Here is a 21,987-nt window from a genome sequence, read left to right on the forward strand (position 1 = left end):
TAGTAGGCGTGTTTGGGAAATGACACATCTGGTTTCCACTTTTGGGTTCTGAAGCGCCGACGGGCATGATCTGGGGTTATCCCCATTCTGTATCTGGCCTTGGTTTGAAAAAGTTTATAGTCATTCATTTGCTGCTTAGGCATTTCAGCTGCCACCTCTGCTAAAGGTCCACTGAGCTGTGACCTCAATTCTACCATGTACTGGTCTTCGGGGATGCTGTACCCAAGACAGGCTCTTTCAAAATTTTTGCAAGAAGGCCTCGGTGTCATCCCCTGCCTTGTAGGTGGGAAATTTCCTGTGCTGTGGAGCAATAATTGGCGCTGGGTTGTTAGGGTTGGCTGGCACATGCAGCCCAGCTTTTGCCAAGTCCAGTTCATGTTTTCTCTGTTTTTCCTTCTCTTCATTTTCTTTTTGTTGTTTTTCCATGTCTCGGCGGTGGGCCAACTCTTCTTCTGCTTGTTTCCTTCGGTGGGCCACCTCTTCTTCTTCTAGTTTTCTTTTGTGTGCTGCCTCTTTGGCTGCCTGTTCTCTTTGGTAGGCTGCCAGTTTGATGCTTTCTTCCTTTTCTTTCAGCTCCATCTCTTTTTGTTTTATTTCTAGTTCCTGTTTGTGTTTTTCCATCTCTCGCCTGTGTTCAGCTTCTTTGATTTGTCCTTCGGCCTCAATTTTTGCCTTAGAAGTCATGGTTCCTGTTTTCTTGTGTTGGGGTGCCCTCCGGTGTTTATCTTCTGAACTGCAGGCTCTCTGTTGCCTCCTGAAGTCTGCCTAGCAACAGTGCCTTTAGCTAATCTTCAATGTTAAGTAAACCTGAAAAACCACTTTATTTGCATGTATATAGTGCTGGTAATGACTCTCAATGGGAGATCTATTGCATGACAAAAGACCTGTAACAGCTCCTTAATGGCTTCTTGCTTAATATGCAAGCCACAAACTGCCAGAGAGAGCAGAAAAAAAAATTCTCTCTGGTTCCCTTTTAAAACCAAACTGTTTCTCTCTGCTAAAAAGCCCCTAGCAGAGAAAAGAAAAATAAAATATTTCTACTGGCTTCTGGATTCTGTCTATCCTGTAACCGCTGCCACTCATGTCATACCTTTAGTCCCAGATTTGGACCTTAGCGTCCAAAATATGGGGGTTAGCATGAAAACCTCCAAGCTTAGTTACCAGCTTGGACCTGGTACTTGCTGCCACCACCCAAAAAATTAGAGTGTTTTGGGGCACTCTGGTCCCCCTGAAAAACCTTCCCTGGGGACCCCAAGACCCAAATCCCTTGAGTCTCACAACAAAGGGAAATAATCCTTTTTCCCTTCCCCCCTCCAGGTGCTCCTGGAGAGATACACAGACACAAGCTCTGTGAATCCAAACAGAGTGACTCCCCCTCTCCGTTCCCAGTCCTGGAAACAAAAGCACTTTCCTCTTCACCCAGAGGGAATGCAAAATCAGGCTAGCAAATCCAACACACACAGATCTCCCCCAGATTTCTTCCTCCCACCAATTCCCTGGTGAGTACAGACTCAATTTCCCTGAAATTTCCCAGAAAAGAAAACTCCAACAGGTCTTAAAAGAAAGCTTTATATAAAAAAGAAAGAAAAAATACATACAAATGGTCTCTCTGTATTAAGGTGACAAAATACAGGGTCAATGGCTTAAAAGAATATTGAATAAACAGCCTTATTCAAAAAGAATACAAATCAAAGCACTCCAGCACTTATATTCATGCAAATACCAAAGAAAAGAAACCATATAACTTACTATCTGATCTCTTTGTCCTTACACTTAGAAACAGAAGATTAGAAAGCAGAAACTACTTCTCCAAAGCTCAGAGAAAGCAGGCAGACAACAAAGACTCAGACACAAACTTCCCTCCACCCAGAGTTGAAAAAATCCGGTTTCCTGATTGGTCCTCTGGTCAGGTGCTTCAGGTGAAAGAGACATTAACCCTTAGCTATCTGTTTATGACAGTGCCAGAAACCAGAACCTCACATCTGAGGTAGCTGAGGCTCATGTCTTTATGAAAACTTGCTCAATGAAATTCCAGTGCATCTCTGACTCCTGTCCACAAAGTAATTGCATTTTTTTCTGCACATGATACCAACCAAACTCTTCAGATCTTCCTGTCAGAGTCTTGCCTAGGCTGGAATAAGGAATTGTTCAGACAGCTGCAGCAGCTGTGCTGAAGCAAGCTCAGACTCTCAGCACCAGGACATTAGGTACTGTTTCAGGACATCTGGACTCACCCGAGGTCGCACAGGACAAGTGTAGGTGCCCCCTCCCTGTGTGAAGCAGCAGAGGGTTAGGTCCTTTATTGGCCAGAAAGGTGGTACTAGCCCTTTGAGCTGCCTGAGCTGCAATATGTGGAGAGAAGGGGGGGACAGCTAGGCTGCTGGCAGGTGGCACTGAGAGCTGTGCCTCCTGAGGGGAACCATAAAGCAAGCAACAGAGGCTCTGGCGAATGGGAGAGAAAGTGAGCTTTGCCTTTCTTCCCAACACAGGAGACTCCTGAGCCAAGCCTTAGCTTGGGGAATGGAGGAACTTGGGGATTACTTGCCTGGCTTGTACCTTCTAGGCGTTATGCTGATGACCACAAGCTGTAACTGCAGAAAGATCTGTTTTTGTTTGTTCCTCCAAACAGGATCCTAGGCTGAAAGATGCGACCAGGTGGGGCTCTGCCTTGTTACCATTTTATTTTCCTCTGGCCGAGACTGTAATGTTATTTGTCCCCTCCTTCCCGGAATTTGACTTATCTGTCCACCAAGAGAGGTACCTCCTAACCCCTAATAGTTAGAGACTGGCTTATGCTTTGAAGCATGGAGGTTTTCTCTCTCTTCTAAAATGTTACTATTAGTTATAACAATTCTGTGTATTCTTTTTATCCATCAAAATGTCCAGGTCTTCTTTGAATCTTGCTAAGTTCTTGTCTCAATAATACCCTGTGGCAATGAGTTCCACTGTCTAATTATATGCTGTATAAAAAGTATTTATTTTTATTGAGTTTGAATTTGACAACTTTAAGTTTCATTGAATGTCCCACGGAGAAGAGAGGCTCCTATCCTACTCTATCCAGACCACTGATTGTTTTATGTACTTCCATCATATCTTCTCTTATTCATCTAATTTCTCAGATAAAATCCCAATCTCTTTTCATATGAAAGTTCTTCCAGCCCTTACTTGTATCTCTCTTCTCTGATCCCCTCTCATTCTGCAATGTCCTTTTTGAGATGGGGTGACCAGTCCTGCACACAGCATCCACATAAGGACAAACCATTGGTCTATATATGGTGTTATAATCAGCCTCTGTATTTTTCGCTATCATTTTCCTTATGCAGCCTAACACCTTATTTGGGTTGGTTTTTTTTAAACACAGTTGTATGTTGAGCCAAGGTCTCCTGAGCCATCCACAATCCCATGAGCCCAGGGTCTTTCTTGAATTGATATTGTTAATTTAGAACCCTGTAAACTGTAGTGCACATTTTCCCCACTCCTTCAAGATAATCCTGCAGATGTCCTTATTGGGTAAGGATATCAGTGATTGTGGAGCCAGCAGGAGCAAGAAGGATACATTAATTGACCTGGCCCTGGGAAGGAAAGTGCAGTTCTGTCAGGCCTAAGGATACCTCTGACTGGGGCAGAAATCCAGGACCTTTCCACTGGAGAAGTTTGCAATATGATCCACTGGTGGTACAAAGTACTTTTGGATCAGATCAAGGACACTCTTGGTTGAGGTGCCACGCACTTGGGAGAAAGTCTCCGCACGTACACTGTTTTCCTTGCAGACTGCTCAGAGGAGCAGACTGTTTCTCTGGTCCCCTGGCAGCTTGTTGCCATAGGGGAGGGTTGTCACCATTTACACAAGTGGGTGAGATTCCCTTTAGGAGTTTGGGAAGGAGAGTTTTGGTGTTTATACTTAGCTGGTTTCTATCCAGGTCCATCTTCCCTGAGTTACATCTCTGGATTACTGGCTGGCATCCATTGAATATGGATGGATGAGCGCTCTGACAGCATTTTCCCTTAAGAAGGTTGATGTGAGAGAGCCAGCAGTTGTGGTAAATCCATGTTGTGTGTTGGACTTCATGCTGTGGGCTGAATGGCCCACAAGTGTAGCATTGGCTTCTGGGCCACAGTGCTCTCAAAAAAAAACAACTGTTCTGCAGAGGGGACGGGGCTGCAGCCTAGGAGACCTGTTACTGAGTGACAGAGATTTGATTTTTTTTTTTTTTTTTTTAGGAATAAGTTCTGAGGATGGGCCTGTGTACCCCCATGTGTCTTGGAGCAGGCTTCCCGGCAACGAATTGGGGAGCTCTCCTCTCTGTCTATTATAAGTTGTGCTGGTGAGAATGGGTGGCTTGTGGAATACGAGAAGCTACTTCTCTTCCTCAGGCAGCCTTTCCCAGAGATCCCATAAGGAGAGAACACTGCACTCCCAGCTCATTGGTTCAAAGCCATGATTCCCATCAGCTTTGGGAATGCCGCGAGTGCCAAGGGCACCCCAAATAGCAGTGCTGCACTCTGGAGGAGATGCTTTCTGCTATGAGCTGAAGGAATTGTAGATGACCAGTCTGGTATGCTTTGCGGATACTGTAGGGTCTTGAGGCCTACAGAGCAGATAATGGGGGAAAGAAAAGCTAATATTGCCTTCCAAATCCTCATCCTACCAGAGACTGAGCAGTGACAGACCCAGCACTGTACAAAAAGCCTCCTGTCTCCTTGGACACAACTAAGCCCTGAAATGGAAGCCAGGCCCTCCTTCATGGGTAGGGATGATGCACAGTATCCAGCAGCTTTGGGACAGCAGACAGGACTGTGGATTTCTGTCAACCTTACAGCGATGAGCTTCCTTTGATTGGTGGCTTTCCCACATCCCAGGCTGCTCAATATCTGGTTGCAAAAGAGATTCCCACAAAGAAAATGACTAGAACAACATGTGTAAGGGTCCTTTGAACTCTACTGGATAACTCTGGTGAACTCCCTGGAAGTTCTGTGTGTTCAGAAGCAGGGCCAGTGCCATTTCCCAGCCTTCTTCCTCAGGGCACCTGCCCCGGCTTGCACCATATACCCTGCTTTATGTGGGCAAGAGGTGCCAAAGAGAAGAGCTGGCAGAGGGTGAGTGTGGTTCCTTAGGCTTTTAAATAACTTGACCAGTAGAGGGGTGTGTGTAGGAGGGTGTTTGTGTGCCAGTCTAGACATGGACTTGTGATGAGCACGTGGTGACAAGCTGGTGGTGACCCACTGGCTTGCTGTCTGCACTCCTGCTTGAATCCAGATCTGTCTGGAGAACAGCTGAAGCAGGCTCAGGCCTGGCTGCCCAAGGGGCATCTCTTAATGCTGCAGTGATCTTGGGCTCTTACCCTTAACTCCCCTCCTGTCCACACACACCCCCTCTTCTCACCCCAGTCTGGTGATGCTTTCAACCCAGCTTAGCTGGCCCAGTTGGGGGCATAGGCTAAAACCCAAGGGAGGCTTTCACTTGGACTGGTAACTTGCCCACACTGCAGTGAAGATGCAGGCTAAATCAGTGGAGTGCTCATGGCCCTCCAATGGCATCCCACAATTCATCCTATGTGCCCAGAAGGACAGACAAGTTCTCCTCCTATTCCCTGGGACAGACTCCTAGAGCAGTGCAATGCAAAGAACCATGGGATGTGCCCACAAGTCCTAGCAACACACACAAGGGAGTGCAGCACCAGGAAAGACACAGCAGCTCGAGCGTGTTTGCAGTGTGGCTGCTCACACCTGGGCTAGGCTGACCTAGGTGCTCCAACCTGGGAGCCGATCACCCGAGTTAACGCTGCAGTGCAGACACATCCGAATCGCTGCCGGAGCAGCCACAGAGTTTGCCAGGCTGCCAGGGGCTTAAGATTTTGTCCCAATTTTGATTCGTACTAAGGGAAAAGATTGCTGCTTCCCCGCTGAAGGAGGAGTAGAGTCCTCAGAGACAAGAGAGAGCTTCTGCGCTGGCTGATGGAGGCAGTGAATAGGCTTGCGGTGCAATCGGGGGTCTGTACATTCTTGTGGGTGGGAATCTTCAGCAAACCTGCCCCCACAGATGAGCGAGCTGGACAGAATATCAGCCATGCGGCATCCAAGCAGAGGAAGGCCAGGTGCGCAAAATACTTGTTTTTAAAACTCTGTAGTGGGGTCTCCACAGGGAGCCTGCACATACTCACTGGCTCCTGGCTGTAATGCCCTGGCTTGGCAGAGGGGGAGGAGCAGGGTGTCCTCCACAGAATAGCAAGGTGCTGTGATCTGTTAGCCGGGCTCGTGCAGAAGATGCTATGCAGGGATTTAAGTCTCTTTGCTAGAGAGCAATGCAGGAATCCATCTGAGCACTCTTTGCGAGAGCATTTCCTCAGACGAGACGAGAGGAGATAAGGCTCACGCAGGTACCCAGCGCTGACCCATCACTGCCACAGCCATAGGGATGCCTGTGCTTTTAGACCCAGGGCCATGTGGAGAAGCTCGGCACACAGTGGCACAAGGCTTTGAAACTTCAACTTTAAATCCCCCCAGCATAGCTCAGTAGAGACCAGGACTGCACCTCCCTAGTCAAAACATCTTGTTAATATTTATAGGTGCCCAGCTCTCTGAACAATAAACAGAGAAGCCATCCCTGTGCTTCTGGGTTCAGCTCCGCTGGCTTAGAAAAGCCACTGGAAATGCCTCTGTGACTGCAGGTGATTGGCTACACATCTCTCCTCATGCGGAGTTGGCCACCTTGGACAGAGCGGCCACAAAATGCCTTTACTCAGCCTTTGTTTACTAGGCATTTCAGCACGTGAACAGCAGAGACTAGGTCACAAAGGGTCCAAAATCCTTCCTTCTTCTTGCCCCCCAATACCCTCTTGCTAGGTGACGTAGGCAGACCTCATCTCCACAGGTGTGGCTGCTGACCAGCGCCGGGGGGGGAGAAATCCTTTTTCCATGTGGATCTTTGGACCATGTTATTTTATGGATCACAATATATTTTCTAGGTACAGAATCCATTCCCCTCCTCAAAGGGCTGATAGCTAATTCCAGCCCCTAGTCTATTTTAATTAAGACTTTTTCTCCTGTGTATACAATTTTCATTAGTGCTGAGGTTATTTTTAATTTGTAATTAACACAGTCTACTTCCCATTATGTATGTCTTGCTGGAATGACACGTTCCAGCTTACATTCTGCAGTACCTCAAAGGGGCAGCAGGTGTCTCTCTTAGCCTTCCCTTGGCCCACCTGCCCTCCTTGGCCCTGACACTGATATAGGGCATAATTCCAAAATGGCAGCTTTTTGAAAATTCACCGTGATTATCAGACATTAAAAGTGACTCATCCCGCAGTGACTGTCTGGCAAAAGGATGGGATCAGACAGCAGACAATGAGGGACTGAATGCATTAAAACACTATATTACAGAGCCCATCAAAAAGACCTTTGTTCTGTCAAAGATCCAATCATTTCCTAGTTGTGTTCTTCTGAAGAGAAAGAATAATAATAATAAAAAACACAGAGGAATTTAAAACCTCCCCCGATCTCTTTATTCTGGGAGGGAGGGAGGGACATGTTTTCTTAATGCCTGATCAACGATCAGGAGGAGATGGGACAATGGGAGCTGCTGGGCTGTGGAAACGGGAATCTGCAGTAACACACAGCACTTGTTTGCTCTTGAAAGCCACCATATTATTGCCCCTGATACTGCTCATTGGAAACTCATTAGCAGGCAGACGCCTCAACTAAATATTTACAGCTGCACTCACACCAATGCTACAATCTTCTAATCTCGCCCAACAGCCAAAGCAGGGACAAAGGGTTTATTTCATACTTAATGTGCAAAACAACCCCAACAACTGGCGCTTTAACCTGTAATCATCCTGGCGTATTTCATCTGCACAGAGAGTGAGAGAGTGTGGAAATGCCACCGCTGATAAATACTTTATAAGCAGCGATAATAGCCCATAAGTATAAGCACCGGAGTCTTTCCAATAGCTGTAAAGCTTGCAGTCTTGCAGCAAACATGCGTGTGTCTGCCTATATTAATCCATGTGTGGGTGTATCGCTGTGTGAAACATACAACATCCTCAGCACCGCTGAGAGCGTAAGAAGCTCACACACTTGCCTGAGTGCCCAAGAAGACAGAAAAAGCCCAACTGAGAGGTTCTGACTCTGCGTTTATCATTTCCATCACTTGCTTATGAAGCCAGGGAAACTGTCCAGGGCTAAGCAGAGCCTTTATCAGTCACGGAAAATACCCCAAAGGCAACATGCCACAGATCAAAGGCATCTCTGGCGTCTGTGCTCATGTGGGTTTCCCTGCCAAATAGTTTAAGTAATATGATTAAAACACAAATTCCATAAACATCAATTTCCCATCTGTTTAATAATAAGAAGGTTCTGTATCATCAGTGGTTTCATTCCCCTCACTAGATTAATTAATATTCCATGGGAAAGCAAGTGCTGCCCTCAGCCCAACCTGCTCAAGGCGACACTTCCTGGCAAAGCGGTCCAGTTCCCCAGCTGGGCACAGGAGCTATATCCCACCCTTGGGTGGGTGCAGGGAGCAAGGGGACACAACAAAACAGGGGAGGGGCTGCTGTAATTAGCAAATACAAACAATACACCCCAACACACCATCACATGGGGGCAGAGAGCTGTCTGGAGCATCCTGCAAAGCTTCCCTTTTCTCTTCGGATTCCCACTGTTCATCAGAGGCCAAGACCATGCAGTAGACAAGGCCCCCACCCTCTCTCTCGTGTTCCCTGAACTGCACCAAGGAGTAGCAATTTCACTTCTCCTCCAGACAGCCAGAAGCAGAGACAGGACTGGGGGCGACCAGAACTCCACAGTGACATTGCCTTCTCGGATCTATAGCGCACATCCCAAGGGCAGGAAAATGCAAAAATGTTATATGCAAAATCTCTTCCTGAACCTGATGAGCGGAGCAAAGGAGAGGAGGGTCCCAACCCAGCCCCACACTGAGCATTTGCAACACTGGGCTAGATTCATGAAAGGGAAAACAGGAAGAGAGTTTCCATTTATAGAACTTTAGTGAGCCCTAAAGGTTATTTCTCTGCAGTTCTAATGATAATTTCCAGCTCTGTATGTTCATAGGAAGCTGGTCCTTCAGCTCTAATCACATTTGGATACTGTCTAGAGCACACACTGCATGTCGAGCTGCTGCAGAATATCAACAAACAAATGATCAGCTGCATGCTCAGATTCTACAGAGCAGGAACAATACACAGGGAAGTGTTGTGTGGTTTGCACTCTGCAAATGAAAATGATCTCGCTACCCCTGCCAGGGACTCAGCAGGTCACTTGAAAGCCCTGCAGCTCTTGGGAGTGGGTCCCTCCAAGAGAACGAGGAAAGAAAAACGAATGTGGAAAAATAAAAGAAAGAGGAAACTCTCAGATTGGCATCAATAGCCAGGAACCTGGTTTCCTGTTCATGTGACTGCATTTCTGACTCCTCACATGTGAGCTGAGCCAACCCCCAAGATACAGGACATGCTGCCTGCTCCCCTCTCCCATCCCACGCCGACACCCCCAGGACACAGGGCACACACTGCCTGCTCCCTTCTCCCATCCCACGCCCGACACCCCTGGGACACAGGGCACACACTGCCTGCTCCACTCTCCCATCCCACGCTGGACACCCCTGGGACACAGGGCACACACTGCCTGCTCCCCTCTCCCATCCCACGCCCGACACCCCCGGGACACAGGGCACACGCTGCCTGCTCTCCTCTCCCATCCCACGCCGACACCCCTGGGACACAGGGCACACACTGCCTGCTCCCCTCTCCCACCCCACGCCGACACCCCCGGGAACAGGACACACACTGCCTGCTCCCCTCTCCCATCCCACGCCGACACCCCCAGGACACAGGGCACACACTGCCTGCTCCACTCTCCCATCCCACGCTGGACACCCCCGGGACACAGGGCACACACTGCCTGCTCCCCTCTCCCATCCCACGCCCGACACCCCTGGGACACAGGGCACACGCTGCCTGCTCCCCTCTCCCACCCCACGCCGACACCCCCGGGACACAGGGCACACACTGCCTGCTCCCCTCTCCCATCCCACGCCGACACCCCCAGGACACAGAGCACACACTGCCTGCTCCCCTCTCCCATCCCACGCCCGACACCCCCGGGACACAGGGCACACACTGCCTGCTCCCCTCTCCCATCCCACGCCCGACACCCCCGGGACACAGGGCACACACTGCCTGCTCCACTCTCCCATCCCTCGCCGGACACCCCCGGGACACAGGGCACACACTGCCTGCTCCCCTCTCCCATCCCACGCCCGACACCCCCGGGACACAGGGCACACGCTGCCTGCTCCCCTCTCCCATCTCACGCCCGACACCCCTGGGACACAGGGCACACACTGCCTGCTCCCCTCTCCCATCCCACGCCCGACACCCCCGGGACACGGGGCACACACTGCCTGCTCCCCTCTCTCATCCCACGCTGACACCCCCGGGACACAGGGCACACACTGCCTGCTCCCCTCCCTCATCCCACGCCGGACACCTCCGGGACACAGGGCACACACTGCCTGCTCCCCTCTCTCATCCCACGCCGGACACCTCCAGGACACAGGGCACACACTGCCTGCTCCCCTCTCTCATCCCACGTCCGACACCCCCAGGACACTGGTGTGCTGGGCTGCGCTGCCTGCTCCCCTCTCCCATTCCACACCTCACACCCCCGGGACACAGGGCACACACTGCTTGCTCTCCTCTCCCATCCCACGCCCGACACCCCCGGGACAGAGGGCACACACTGTCTGCTCCCCTCTCCCATCCCATGCCGGACACCCCCGGGATACAGGGCACACACTGCCTGCTCCCCTCTCCCATCTGATGCCTGATATCCCCAGGACACAGGGCACACACTGCTTGCTCCCCTCTCCCATCCTAAGCCCGACACCCCTGGGACACAGGGCACACAGTGCCTGCTTGACACCCCTGGGACACAGGGCACACACTGCCTGCTCCCCTCTCCCATCCCACACCCAAACCTCCCGGAACACACGGCACACACTGCCTGCTCCCCTCTCCCATCCTATGCCTGACACCCCCGGGACACAGGGCACACACTGCCTGCTCCCCTCTCCCATCCTATGCCTGACACCCCCGGGACACAGGGCACAAACTGCCTGCTCCCCACTCCCATCTGATGCCTGATACCCCCAGGACACAGGGCACACACTGCTTGCTCCCCTCTCCCATCCTAAGCCCGACACCCCTGGGACACAGGGCACACAGTGCCTGCTTGACACCCCTGGGACACAGGGCACACACTGCCTGCTCCCCTCTCCCATCCCACGCCGGACACCCCTGGGACACAGGGCACACACTGCCTGCTCCCCACTCCCATCTGACGCCTGATACCCCCAGGACACAGGGCACACACTGCTTGCTCCCTTCTCCCATCCTAAGCCCGACACCCCTGGGACACAGGGCACACAGTGCCTGCTTGACACCCCTGGGACACAGGGCACACACTGCCTGCTCCCCTCTCCCATCCCACGCCGGACACCCCTGGGACACAGGGCACACGCTGCCTGCTCCCCTCTCAAATCCCACGCTGGACACCCCTGGGACACAGGGCACACAGTGCCTGCTTGACACCCGGGACACAGGGCACACACTGCCTGCTCCCCTCTCCCATCCCACGCCGGACACCCCTGGGACACAGGGCACACAGTGCCTGCTCCCCTCTCCCATCCCACGCCGGACACCCCTGGGACACAGGGCACACACTGCCTGCTCCCCTCTCCCATCCCACACCCAAACCTCCCGGAACACACGGCACACACTGCCTGCTCCCCTCTCCCATCCTATGCCTGACACCCCCGGCACACAGGGCACACACTGCCTGCTCCCCTCTCCCATCCTACGCCGGACACCCCCGAGACACAGGGCACACACTGCCTGCTCCCCTCTCTCATCCCACGTCCGACACCCCTGGGACACTGGTGCGCTGGGCTGCGCTGCCTGCTCCCCTCTCCCATTCCACACCTGACACCCCCGGGACACAGGGCACACACTGCCTGCTCTCTTCTCCCATCCCATGCCTGACACCCCCAGAACACGGGGCGCTGGGCTGTGCTGCCTGCCCCCGCTCCCATCCAACGTCTGACACCCTCGGGACACAGGGCACACACTGCCTGCTCGACACCCCTGGGACACAGGGAACACACTGCCTGCTCCCCTCTCCCATCCCACGCCGGACACCCCTGGGACACAGGGCACACACTGCCTGCTCCCCTCTCCCATCCCGCACCCAAACCCCCCGGAAAACACGGCACACACTGCCTGCTCCCCTCTCCCATCCTATGCCTGACACCCCCGGGACACAGGGCACACACTGCCTGCTCCCCACTCCCATCTGACGCCTGATACCCCCAGGACACAGGGCACACACTGCTTGCTCCCCTCTCCCATCCTAAGCCCGACACCCCTGGGACACAGGGCACACAGTGCCTGCTTGACACCCCTGGGACACAGGGCACACACTGCCTGCTCCCCTCTCCCATCCCACGCTGGACACCCCTGGGACACAGGGCACACACTGCCTGCTCCCCTCTCCCATCCCACACCGAAACCCCCCGGAACACATGGCACACACTGCCTGCTCCCCTCTCCCATCCTATGCCTGACACCCCTGGGGCACAGGGCACACAGTGCCTGCTTAACACCCCTGGGACACAGGGGCACTGGGCTGCGCTGCCTGCTCCCCTCTCCCATCCCACACCCGACACCCCTGGGAAACAGGGGTGCTGGGCTGTGCTGCCTGCTCCTCATTTCCCATGAATCTCCATGGGAGCAAAGCTCTCTGTGTCAAGCAGGTTTGGAGGTACCCAGGGCTCAGTCACACTTTAGTGATTCCTTGGCGCTGGGGAATTGGGAACGTTCTGACTGCCTGAACATCTGGTATTGGAATTCAAGTGCAGCACAGAGGACGGGATTCCATGTCTGGCAAGAGCTCTGGTGGGCGGCACTGAGAACTGAGATGCTCGCCCTGCCTTGTCCCCACTTCTCCAGCTCTCTAACGTTGGCAGCATTTCCTGTTTCTTAGCCAAGGCCATAAGGAGCACAGCTGGTTCAGAGAAGTAGAGTCAATGCTCCCATGTTAGCACTAGCCCGGAGTGACCCTGAAGAGGGCTCATGGGCAGCATAGGGCTGTCCCTTCTGGGGGGTCCCATTGGGTTGCCTTCACTATTGACAGTACCTCTTTCTGTGCCATGCTATATTTGCTCCTCATGGTGACCACCTCCACCTCTGCTTCAGCAAGCTGATTCTTTGTTTCTTGTGCCTGTAGGTCAAGAAACATTAGGAACCATTAGGAAATGTATAACCAGATAGAAATATCCCATAATGCCACTATATAAATCCATGGAATGCCCCACCTTGAATACTGCATGCAGTTCTGGTCGCTCTATCTATAAAAAGATATATTAGAACTGGAAAAGGTACTGAGAAGGGCAACAAAAATGATGAGGGGTCTGGAACGGCTTCCATGTGAGGAGAGATTAAAAAAACTGGGACTGTTCAGCTTAGAAAAGAGACAACCAAGGGGGGATATGATAGAGGGCTGCAAAATCATGACTGGTGTGAAGAAAATGAATAACTAAGTGTCATTTACTCCTTCTCATAACACAAAAACCAGGGATCGCCCAATGAAATTAACAAGCAGCAGGTTTAAAACAAACAAAAGGAAGTATTTCTTCACACAACAATCCATCAACTGATGGAACTTGTTGCTGGGGATGCGGTGAAGGTCAAAAACATAACTGGGTTCAAAAAAGAATTAGACAAGTTCCTGGAGCACAGGTCTACCAATGGCTATTAGTAATGGCTGTCTGCCTACAGAAAGTCCTGGCTACACGTTAGTCCTTTCACTGCCACTGTATTGTCTTCTCCCCTCGGCCTGTCCAGCACAGCCTGGGTCCACCCCTACTCCCCCTGGAGAGGCCGGCCTCGGCTCAGGACCTGCAGGTGGAGCTGGGGAGAGGAGACAGGAACAGTGTGAGGATTAGCACGGAGCCAGTGGGGCCATTTTTTGATCAGAGGGACAGACATAGGGGAAACAGGGGAATAACAGATGTGGCAGGTTTGGGGAGAAAGAGATTAAGCCCCCCACATTCCCCATGGCACAACTCTGACCCTTCCAATTCACCCCACAGCCTCCATCGACACATCTTTAATGGAGAATATGGGGCTGACAGGCACCCCTGCCCCTAATCCACCTCCCCACCACACATTCCCATTTCCCCCTTCAGACTGTCAGCCTTCCCCCACCACTCCCTCTAATCCTCCCCCTTCCTTCCATCCCTTCCTTTACCACCCATCCTCATTTATTCTCTACTCCCCAACCCCCTCCCCCCCACTCCTCCCTGCACTATTCCAAGGCCCTTCCATATTCCCCTTCACTGCTCCGACACTCCATATTCCCTCACTGCACCCTAAAAGTTACAAGAATCTGAAAATGACATAAGCATCTGATGTTAGGGTAGTTTAACGTCAGGAACCCCAAGACCAAATGATGCAGTGACTTGCTTTCCTTTGATCGCGCTCAGGTCCAGTTACATTACAATATCCTAACTGCTCACTAGAACCCTTCTTCCCGCTAATTTCTTTGACAGTATTTCTAAACTAAGATTGGAGTCCGTATATGGATTTTTTTCATAGATTCAAAGGCCAGAAGGGACCATTGTAATCATCCAATCTGACCTCCTGCACAGCACAGGCCAGAGAACTGCCCCACAATAACTCCTAGGGCAGATTTATAAGAAAAACATCCTATTTTGATTTTAAAATTGCCAGTGATGGAGAATCCATCACAACCCTGAGTAAATTGTTCCACTGGGTTAATCACTCTCACCATTACACATTTATGCCTAATCTCCAGTCTGAATTTGTCTAACTTCAACTTCCAGCCATTGGACTTTTCTCTGCGAGACTGAAGAGCCCATTATTAAATATTTGTTCCCCACGTAGGTACTTACAGACTGTGATCATGTCTCCCCTTAACTGCCTTTGTGTTATGCTAAATAGATTGAGTTCCTGGAGTCCCTCACTCTAAGGCAGGTTTTCTAAGTCTATAAACATTCTCATGACTCTTCTTTGAACCCTCTCCAACTGATCAACATCTTTCCTGAGTTGTGGGCATCAGAACTGGACACAACATTCCAGCAGCATCGCACCAGTGCCAAATGCAGAGGTAAAATAAATTCTCCACTTTTACTCAAGATCTCCCTGTTTACGCATCCCAGGAACAAGCTAGCCCTTGAGGCCAGAACATTGTAGTGGAAGCTCTTTACAATATTGCTCTGAAACCAGAAATATTAGTCTCCTGGAAGAACTTCCTGAAGGAGTCCTGCAGAATGCAGTTGGAGAGTCTAACACGGGGGTTAGACTAGCTGACCCTTGTGGTCCCTTCTAACTCTCTGGTTCTAGGATACACGCAGCCTCTGAAGCTCCCAAGGCTCGGCAACCACAGCATGTCACCTTGCGCCACCCGGAGCCTGGCAATCTCATTTCTTCTCTCCAATGAGCTGCCAACCTACCTTCCTGTCTACTGAGCAATATGCTGCTTTGTCAGCTGGCCAACTTTACATCTAACCCAGCTCCTCTTACTCCCGGGGTATGGTCTCATTGAAGTCAATGGGATTCATATGCGCAAGTGAGTCTTTACTGCTCTTACCCGGATGTGGTCTCTCAACCCCTCTGGTCCACGCACAAAACCCAGTCATCCCAGGTCAGTGCTTTCAAGTTTCAACCCAGACTAGCTGGCTTGACTAAAGGTTGAGTGAGCCTTTCACTTGGGCTGGTAACCTGCCCATTTTGAAGTGAGGAGGCCAGCTAAATAACTCAAGTGCTGATAGTCCTCCAGTCCACCCAAAATTGCCTCTGTGTGCCCAGAAGGACAGGCAAGTTCTCCCACAATTCACTGGGAAAGAATCATAGAGCTTCTCAGCTCACTGCAGCACAAAGAGCCATGGGATATGCCCCCAGAAGTCCTAGTGATACCCACTGAGAGCGCAGGCCCGGTGAGGACACAGTAAGTCAGATAGGGCTTTGCAGCATGGCTAGGACTAGGTTAGCTCGGGGGCTCAGACCTAGGAACCAATCACCCGCGTTAGCCCTGCACTGACGATATACCCAAAGGGAAGTCAACAATCAACAGAATACGAAATCCTGACCTAATGCTGAGCACTAGAGCCAGTCAAGCCTTCCTGAGTCTACACGCTCCTGATCAGCCTGGCACTGCCCAAGCAGGTTGGATAACATGCATTCTACTGTATTTTAGTAAGTTCTCTTAAAATCTTGCTGCAAGTCAACACATACATAAATGACAAGACAGGGAAACAGAGGAAATGCTGCAGGCACAGATACAAGTGGGATGACAGTCCCATAGTAACTGCATTGGCGTATGTGGAAGGGGCAGCACCAGCAGGATGGTTGCAAGGTGTTCCAGCTAAAGTGCCTGGTGCCCGTGGAATTGCAGCAAACATTGTTTAATTCTGTCCTCTAGAGAAGAGCAGAGCATGAGTCACAAAACCTAAGGAACAGTAAAGAGGGATGTATGCAAAGAAACACCCACGGGGAATCTGTGGTGTTCCAGCTCACGTAGCTAGCAGCTGTAATAACGCCGTCTGCACATAGCCACAATGACACCACTACTAACATCAGGTCTTTTGTCTTAAAGTGAAGGCTTCCTACTGATATTCAACAGAGTGCTTTGCACACAGCACATCAGCCAGTTTAAAAAACATATTTACTGACCATGCATTAACCTGACGAAATACAAAGGAAAGGGATGGCCATAGGATCAAACTGCTCCTTAGCAACACTCTGGGGAGTCCACACAAGGCTGATGCCTGGAGCCCCAAGCTTGCTAGATCAGTGGTTCTCAAACCACTGTGCATGGATCTTTGGTGTCAAGAACTGCCCTCACTGCCGTCCTGCAGCCAGCTGGCTAGTCACATGGGGCTGGCTCGCCTGGCTTTCGGCTGCTAAACTTAATTAAGACAGCTAGAACAGATCATACACTTTCCTAATATTACTTTTCCAAGTAAGCAATTGCTGCTGTTGCTGCCACAGACATGTGAAGTCATGAGTGGGAGGACGGAGATGGTTTGTGCCAGCACAATTCGGCAGGAGAATCTTGCTATGTACTTCTCACTATAAAATATATAAGAGCTGCTGTGTAGGCACTTTGCAGGTGGAAGGAAAGAAATGGACCCTGCCCTGAAAAACGCACTATCCACATTCAGATGTGACAGAATCAGGACAGGGAACAAACAGCAGCAAGAAGGAAGCAGAATGGCTACAACCATACAAAGCGACAAAGAGTCCTGTGGCACCTTATAGACTAACAGATGTATTGGAGTGTGAGCTTTCGTGGGTGAATACCCACTTCGTCAGACTCCCGTCACCCACGAAAGCTCATGCTCCAATACATCTGTTAGTCTAGAAGGTGCCACAGGACTCTCTGTTGCTTTTTACAGATCCAGACTAACACAGCTCCCCCTCTGATACTTACAACCATGCAGTCTTGCAGAGACTGCCCAACTGATGCATGCACACATCTCAATGGTTCCATTAACAGTCCTACAATCGTTCTGCAAAGCTTTGTAAGTCATAAGCAAGAAGGGGTTTGTCATGGCCATGACTTCCCTGATTTTATTGTTATTTCTGCCCCGAAGTACGTCTCTCCAGAGCTCAGAACACCCTGACGTACACTGAAAAACACAATAAAGAAGAGAGTTACATACTCAAACAAAAGGCACCCTCATGGTCACTTCAACCTGGTCTGCCTGATACCGAGCAAATCGCCTCTGGGAATTGTTACATCTCAGACTGTGTCTTGCTGTGGGAGTCGTCGGGGCTTGGTGATCGTTATTTACTTGTAAAACACTGACAATGACTATTTAATCATTTTCCAATGGAAAGTCAACATGCCCACAATGCCCCGGGTGTGCCAGGATGTTCCCTGTCTGTCATTCACTAAAATGATGCCCGTCTGCCATGACAAACAACCAGCCTGTGCAAGAGCTGGGATCATTGGATTCGTGTTCAGGGCGAGGATGTACAGTTATTTCTGCAGCACACCAAACTGGGCAACCTCTGATTTCTGTCACATATTTCTCATCTTTCCTTGGAGTTTATCCGACCAGCTGCCATTCCCGCACGACAAATTTCGATGAATGAAACGAACAAATGTTTTGATACTATACATGTGATCTGGAAGGTCCTAGTTTGGATGAACTAGCAAAATTCCAAGAATCAATCACCACAATGCACTGTCATATTCTAGAATGAACTACCAGCGGAGAAACCAAAAAGAGGATTTTAGGAGATGGACCCAAGCTTCACTGGCTATTTTAAGTCTCTGACACTGAAAGCAAGTTCCTGCCAAGGGCAGGCAGCAGACAGGGCCACACCTGCATGTGAGGGGGGCACCTCCCTGCACCAGCAGTGTCACACCGATTGCAGTGACTGCCTTCCTGGCAGCTCCCATGAGTGCCCCGTAAGGGATGTATGCAGCCGCAAGACAAAATGCTCCAGGAATCAGCTTCACGTCGAAACACATTGCAGGCTGAAAGTGCCCCCACTTCTCCTGGGCAGGGGTTCAGGCACATCCCCCAATGTCCGTGGAGCTTGTGTATGCCTATACTGGAATAAAAGACCTGCGGCATGGCTGCATCTGGCCCAGGTCAGCTAACAGGCTGTGGGGCTCAAAACTGCAGTGTAGACATACGGGCTTGGGCTGGAGCCTGGGCTCTGGGACCCTCCCTCCTCCTGGGGTCCCAGAGCTTCCAGCCTGAGCCTGAACGTCTGTGCCACCATTTTACAGACCTGCAGCCCAAGCCCTGTCAGCCTCAGTCTCTGGCCAGAGCCTGCCTGCGTGTTTAACCGTTGTGTAGACGCACCCAAAGAGGCCAGTTCTTCAAATGTTCCTCGCCTAGTGTCGTGCCTTCCTGTAAGTGCACACACAGTCCCTCAAAGAAACCACACATTTCCCATCTCCTCCCTCACTTCCGGTGTTCACTGCAATCCTCCAAGCCTTCTAGCTCACGTTTGACTTGAGACACGCAGGGACTGTGAAGAGGCGAGCAGAGCACAGCTCGGGGTCTGTAATAACAAAACAAGACCCTGTCCTCCCATTTTATGGTGAACCTGGAATCCATGGATTATTAAAAAACTCCCAATATGTCAGGTTGGGGGCTTGGTTTGGTAAAGCTTGTGCATGAAGTCATTCTGTGCTTACAGCATTTGGCAGAAGAAGGACCCAATCAGTAGCAGATGCTGATTATTATGAATAACCACCCTGTTCCCCACACCTTGACTACTCTTCTCCCCCCGCATTACACCTGCAACCTTCCTCTCCAAGCCCTCCTGAGAAACCACCTTCTTCCCCAGTGTCTCCATCAGAGACACCAACCCCCTCACCAATGCCTGACATTCCTAGCATGATGCACTTTTCCAAGCATGTCCCACAGGCGCTTTGGACTGGCCTCCTTTCTCCTGAGCCAGCGTCCTCCCACCTGCTCATGCCAGGGTGCCTGTAGCCTACAGTGGGCGGCAGAGTGGAGGTCCTCTGAACTGATTTTCTCTGGCACTCTATGTAACTGTTCAGTACTAGATATACAACCAAGAGAGCAGCTCCTTAAGATTAGCTCTTCCTTGGCAGCATGCCAATGGTATTGGGCATATTTTACAATACTAGTCACTGTGTCATCACTGGAGTGACCTATGCAGTGTCCTCTGCAGTCTGTTACGCATAGCTCTCTGCAATGTTTTGACGTAAATCCTCCCGTCTTCTGATCCATGTCATGGTTCCAACGTACCTTCCCTCCACAGCAGCGATACCCTGACCAAGGCTCGCGAGCTGCCAGTGGCTCTTTAATGTGTCTCCTACGGCTCCTTGCAGCACAGGGCACTAAAACTCTGTGTCATAGAATCATAGAATATCAGGGATGGAAGGGACCTCAGGAGGTCATCTAGCCCAACCTCCTGCTCAAAGCAGGACCAATTCCCAACTAAATCATCCCAGCCAGGGCTTTGTCAAGCCTGATCTTAAAAACCTCTAAGGAAGGAGATTCCATCACCTCCCGAGGTAACTCATTCCAGTGCTTCACCACCCTCCTAGTGAAAAAGTTTTTCCTAATAGCCAACCTAAACCTCCCCCACTGCAACTTGAGACCATTACTCCTTGTTCTGTCATCTGCTACCACTGAGAACAGTCTAGATCCATCCTCTTTGGAACCCCCTTTCAGGTAGTTGAAAGCAGCTATCAAATCCCCCCTCATTCTTCTCTTTTGCAGACTAAACAATCCCAGTTCCCTCAGCCTCTCCTCATAAGTCATGAGCCCCTTAATCATTTTTGTTGCCCTTCGCTGGACTCTTTCCAATTTTTCCACATACTTCTTGTAGTGTGGGGCCCAAAACTGGACACAGTACTCCAGCTAAGGCCTTACCAATGTTGAATAGAGGGGAATGATCACGTCCCTCGATCTGCTGGCAATGCCCCTACTTATACAGCCCAAAATGCCATTAGACTTCTTGGCAACAAGGGCACACTGTTGACTCATATCCAGCTTCTCGTCCGCTCTAACCCCTAGGTCCTTTTCTGCAGAACTGCTTCCTAGCCATTCGGTCCCTAGTCTGTAACAGGGAATGGGATTCTTCCGTCCTAAGTGCAGGACTCTGCACTTGTCCTTGCTGAACCTCATCAGGTTTCTTTTGGCCCAGTCCTCTAATTTGTCCAGGTCCCTCTGTATCCTATCCCTACCCTTCAGCGTATCTACCACTCCTCCCAGTTTAGTGTCATCTCCAAACTTGCTGAGGGTGCAGTCCACGCCACCCTCCAGATCATTAATGAAGATATTGAACAAAACTGGCCCCAGGACCGACCCTTGGGGCACTCCACTTGAAACCGGCTGCCAACTACACATGGAGCCGTTGATCACTACCTGTTGAGCCCGACGATCTAGCCAGCTTTCTATCCACCTTATAGTCCATTCATCCAGCCCATACTTCTTTAACTTGCTGGCAAGAATACTGTGGGAGACCGTATCAAAAGCTTTGCTAAAGTCAAGGAATAACACATCCACTGCTTTCCCCTCATCCACAGACCCAGTTATCTCCTCATAGAAGGCAATTAGGTTAGTCAGGCATGACTTGCCTTTGGTGAATCCATGCTGACTGTTCCTGATCACTTTCCTCTCTTCTAAGTGCTTCAGAATTGATTCCTTGAGGACCTGCTCCATGATTTTTCCAGGGACTGAGGTGAGGCTGGCTGGCCTGTAGTTCCCCGGATCCTCCTCCTTCCCTTTTTAAAGATGGGCACTACAGTAGCCTTTTGCCAGTCATCCGGGACCTCCCCCAATCGCCATGAGTTTTCAAAGATAATGGCCAATGGCTCTGCAATCACATCCGCCAACTCCTTTAGCACCCTTGGATGCAGCGCATCCGGCCCCACGGACTTGTGCTCGTCCAGTTTTTCTAAATATTCCTGAACCACTTCTTTCTCCACAGAGGGCTGGTCACCTTCTCCCCATGCTGTGCTGTCCAGTGCAGCAGTCTGGGAACTGACCTTGTTTGTGAAGACAGAGGCAAAAAAAGCATTGAGTACATTAGCTTTTTCCACATCCTCTGTCACTAGGTTGCCTCCCTCATTCAGTAAGGGGCCCACACTTTCCTTGACTTTCTTCTTGTTGCTAACATACCTGAAGAAACCCTTCTTGTTACTCTCAACATCTCTTGCTAGCTGCAACTCCAAGTGGGATTTGGCCTTCCTGATTTCACTTCTGCATGCCTGAGCAATATTTTTATATTCCTCCCTGGTCATTTGTCCAATCTTCCACTTCTTGTAAGCTTCTTTTTTGCATTTAAGATCAGCAAGGATTTCACTGTTAAGCCAAGCTGGTCGCCTGCCATATTTACTATTCTTCTTACACATTGGGATGGTTTGTTCCTGCAACCTCAATAAGGA

The 21,987-nt window shown here is 50.6% G+C and overlaps 1 protein-coding gene across 5 annotated transcripts in view; it reads right to left on the minus strand.

Moving 5' to 3' along the window:
- PMFBP1 (polyamine modulated factor 1 binding protein 1) overlaps window positions 1–21,987 on the minus strand; it is a 368,361-nt gene that overhangs the window by 81,730 nt on the left and 264,644 nt on the right. For all 5 annotated transcript variants that reach the window (XM_050922218.1, XM_050922219.1, XM_050922220.1 and 2 more), the window contains one exon: window positions 13,216–13,299. In XM_050922218.1, coding sequence (XP_050778175.1) covers window positions 13,216–13,299 — 84 coding nt within the window. The remainder of the gene's footprint in view (window positions 1–13,215; window positions 13,300–21,987) is intronic.

This window comes from Gopherus flavomarginatus, chromosome 14 (assembly GCF_025201925.1).
Source record: "Gopherus flavomarginatus isolate rGopFla2 chromosome 14, rGopFla2.mat.asm, whole genome shotgun sequence".
In the NCBI taxonomy this organism is placed as follows: domain Eukaryota; kingdom Metazoa; phylum Chordata; order Testudines; family Testudinidae; genus Gopherus; species Gopherus flavomarginatus.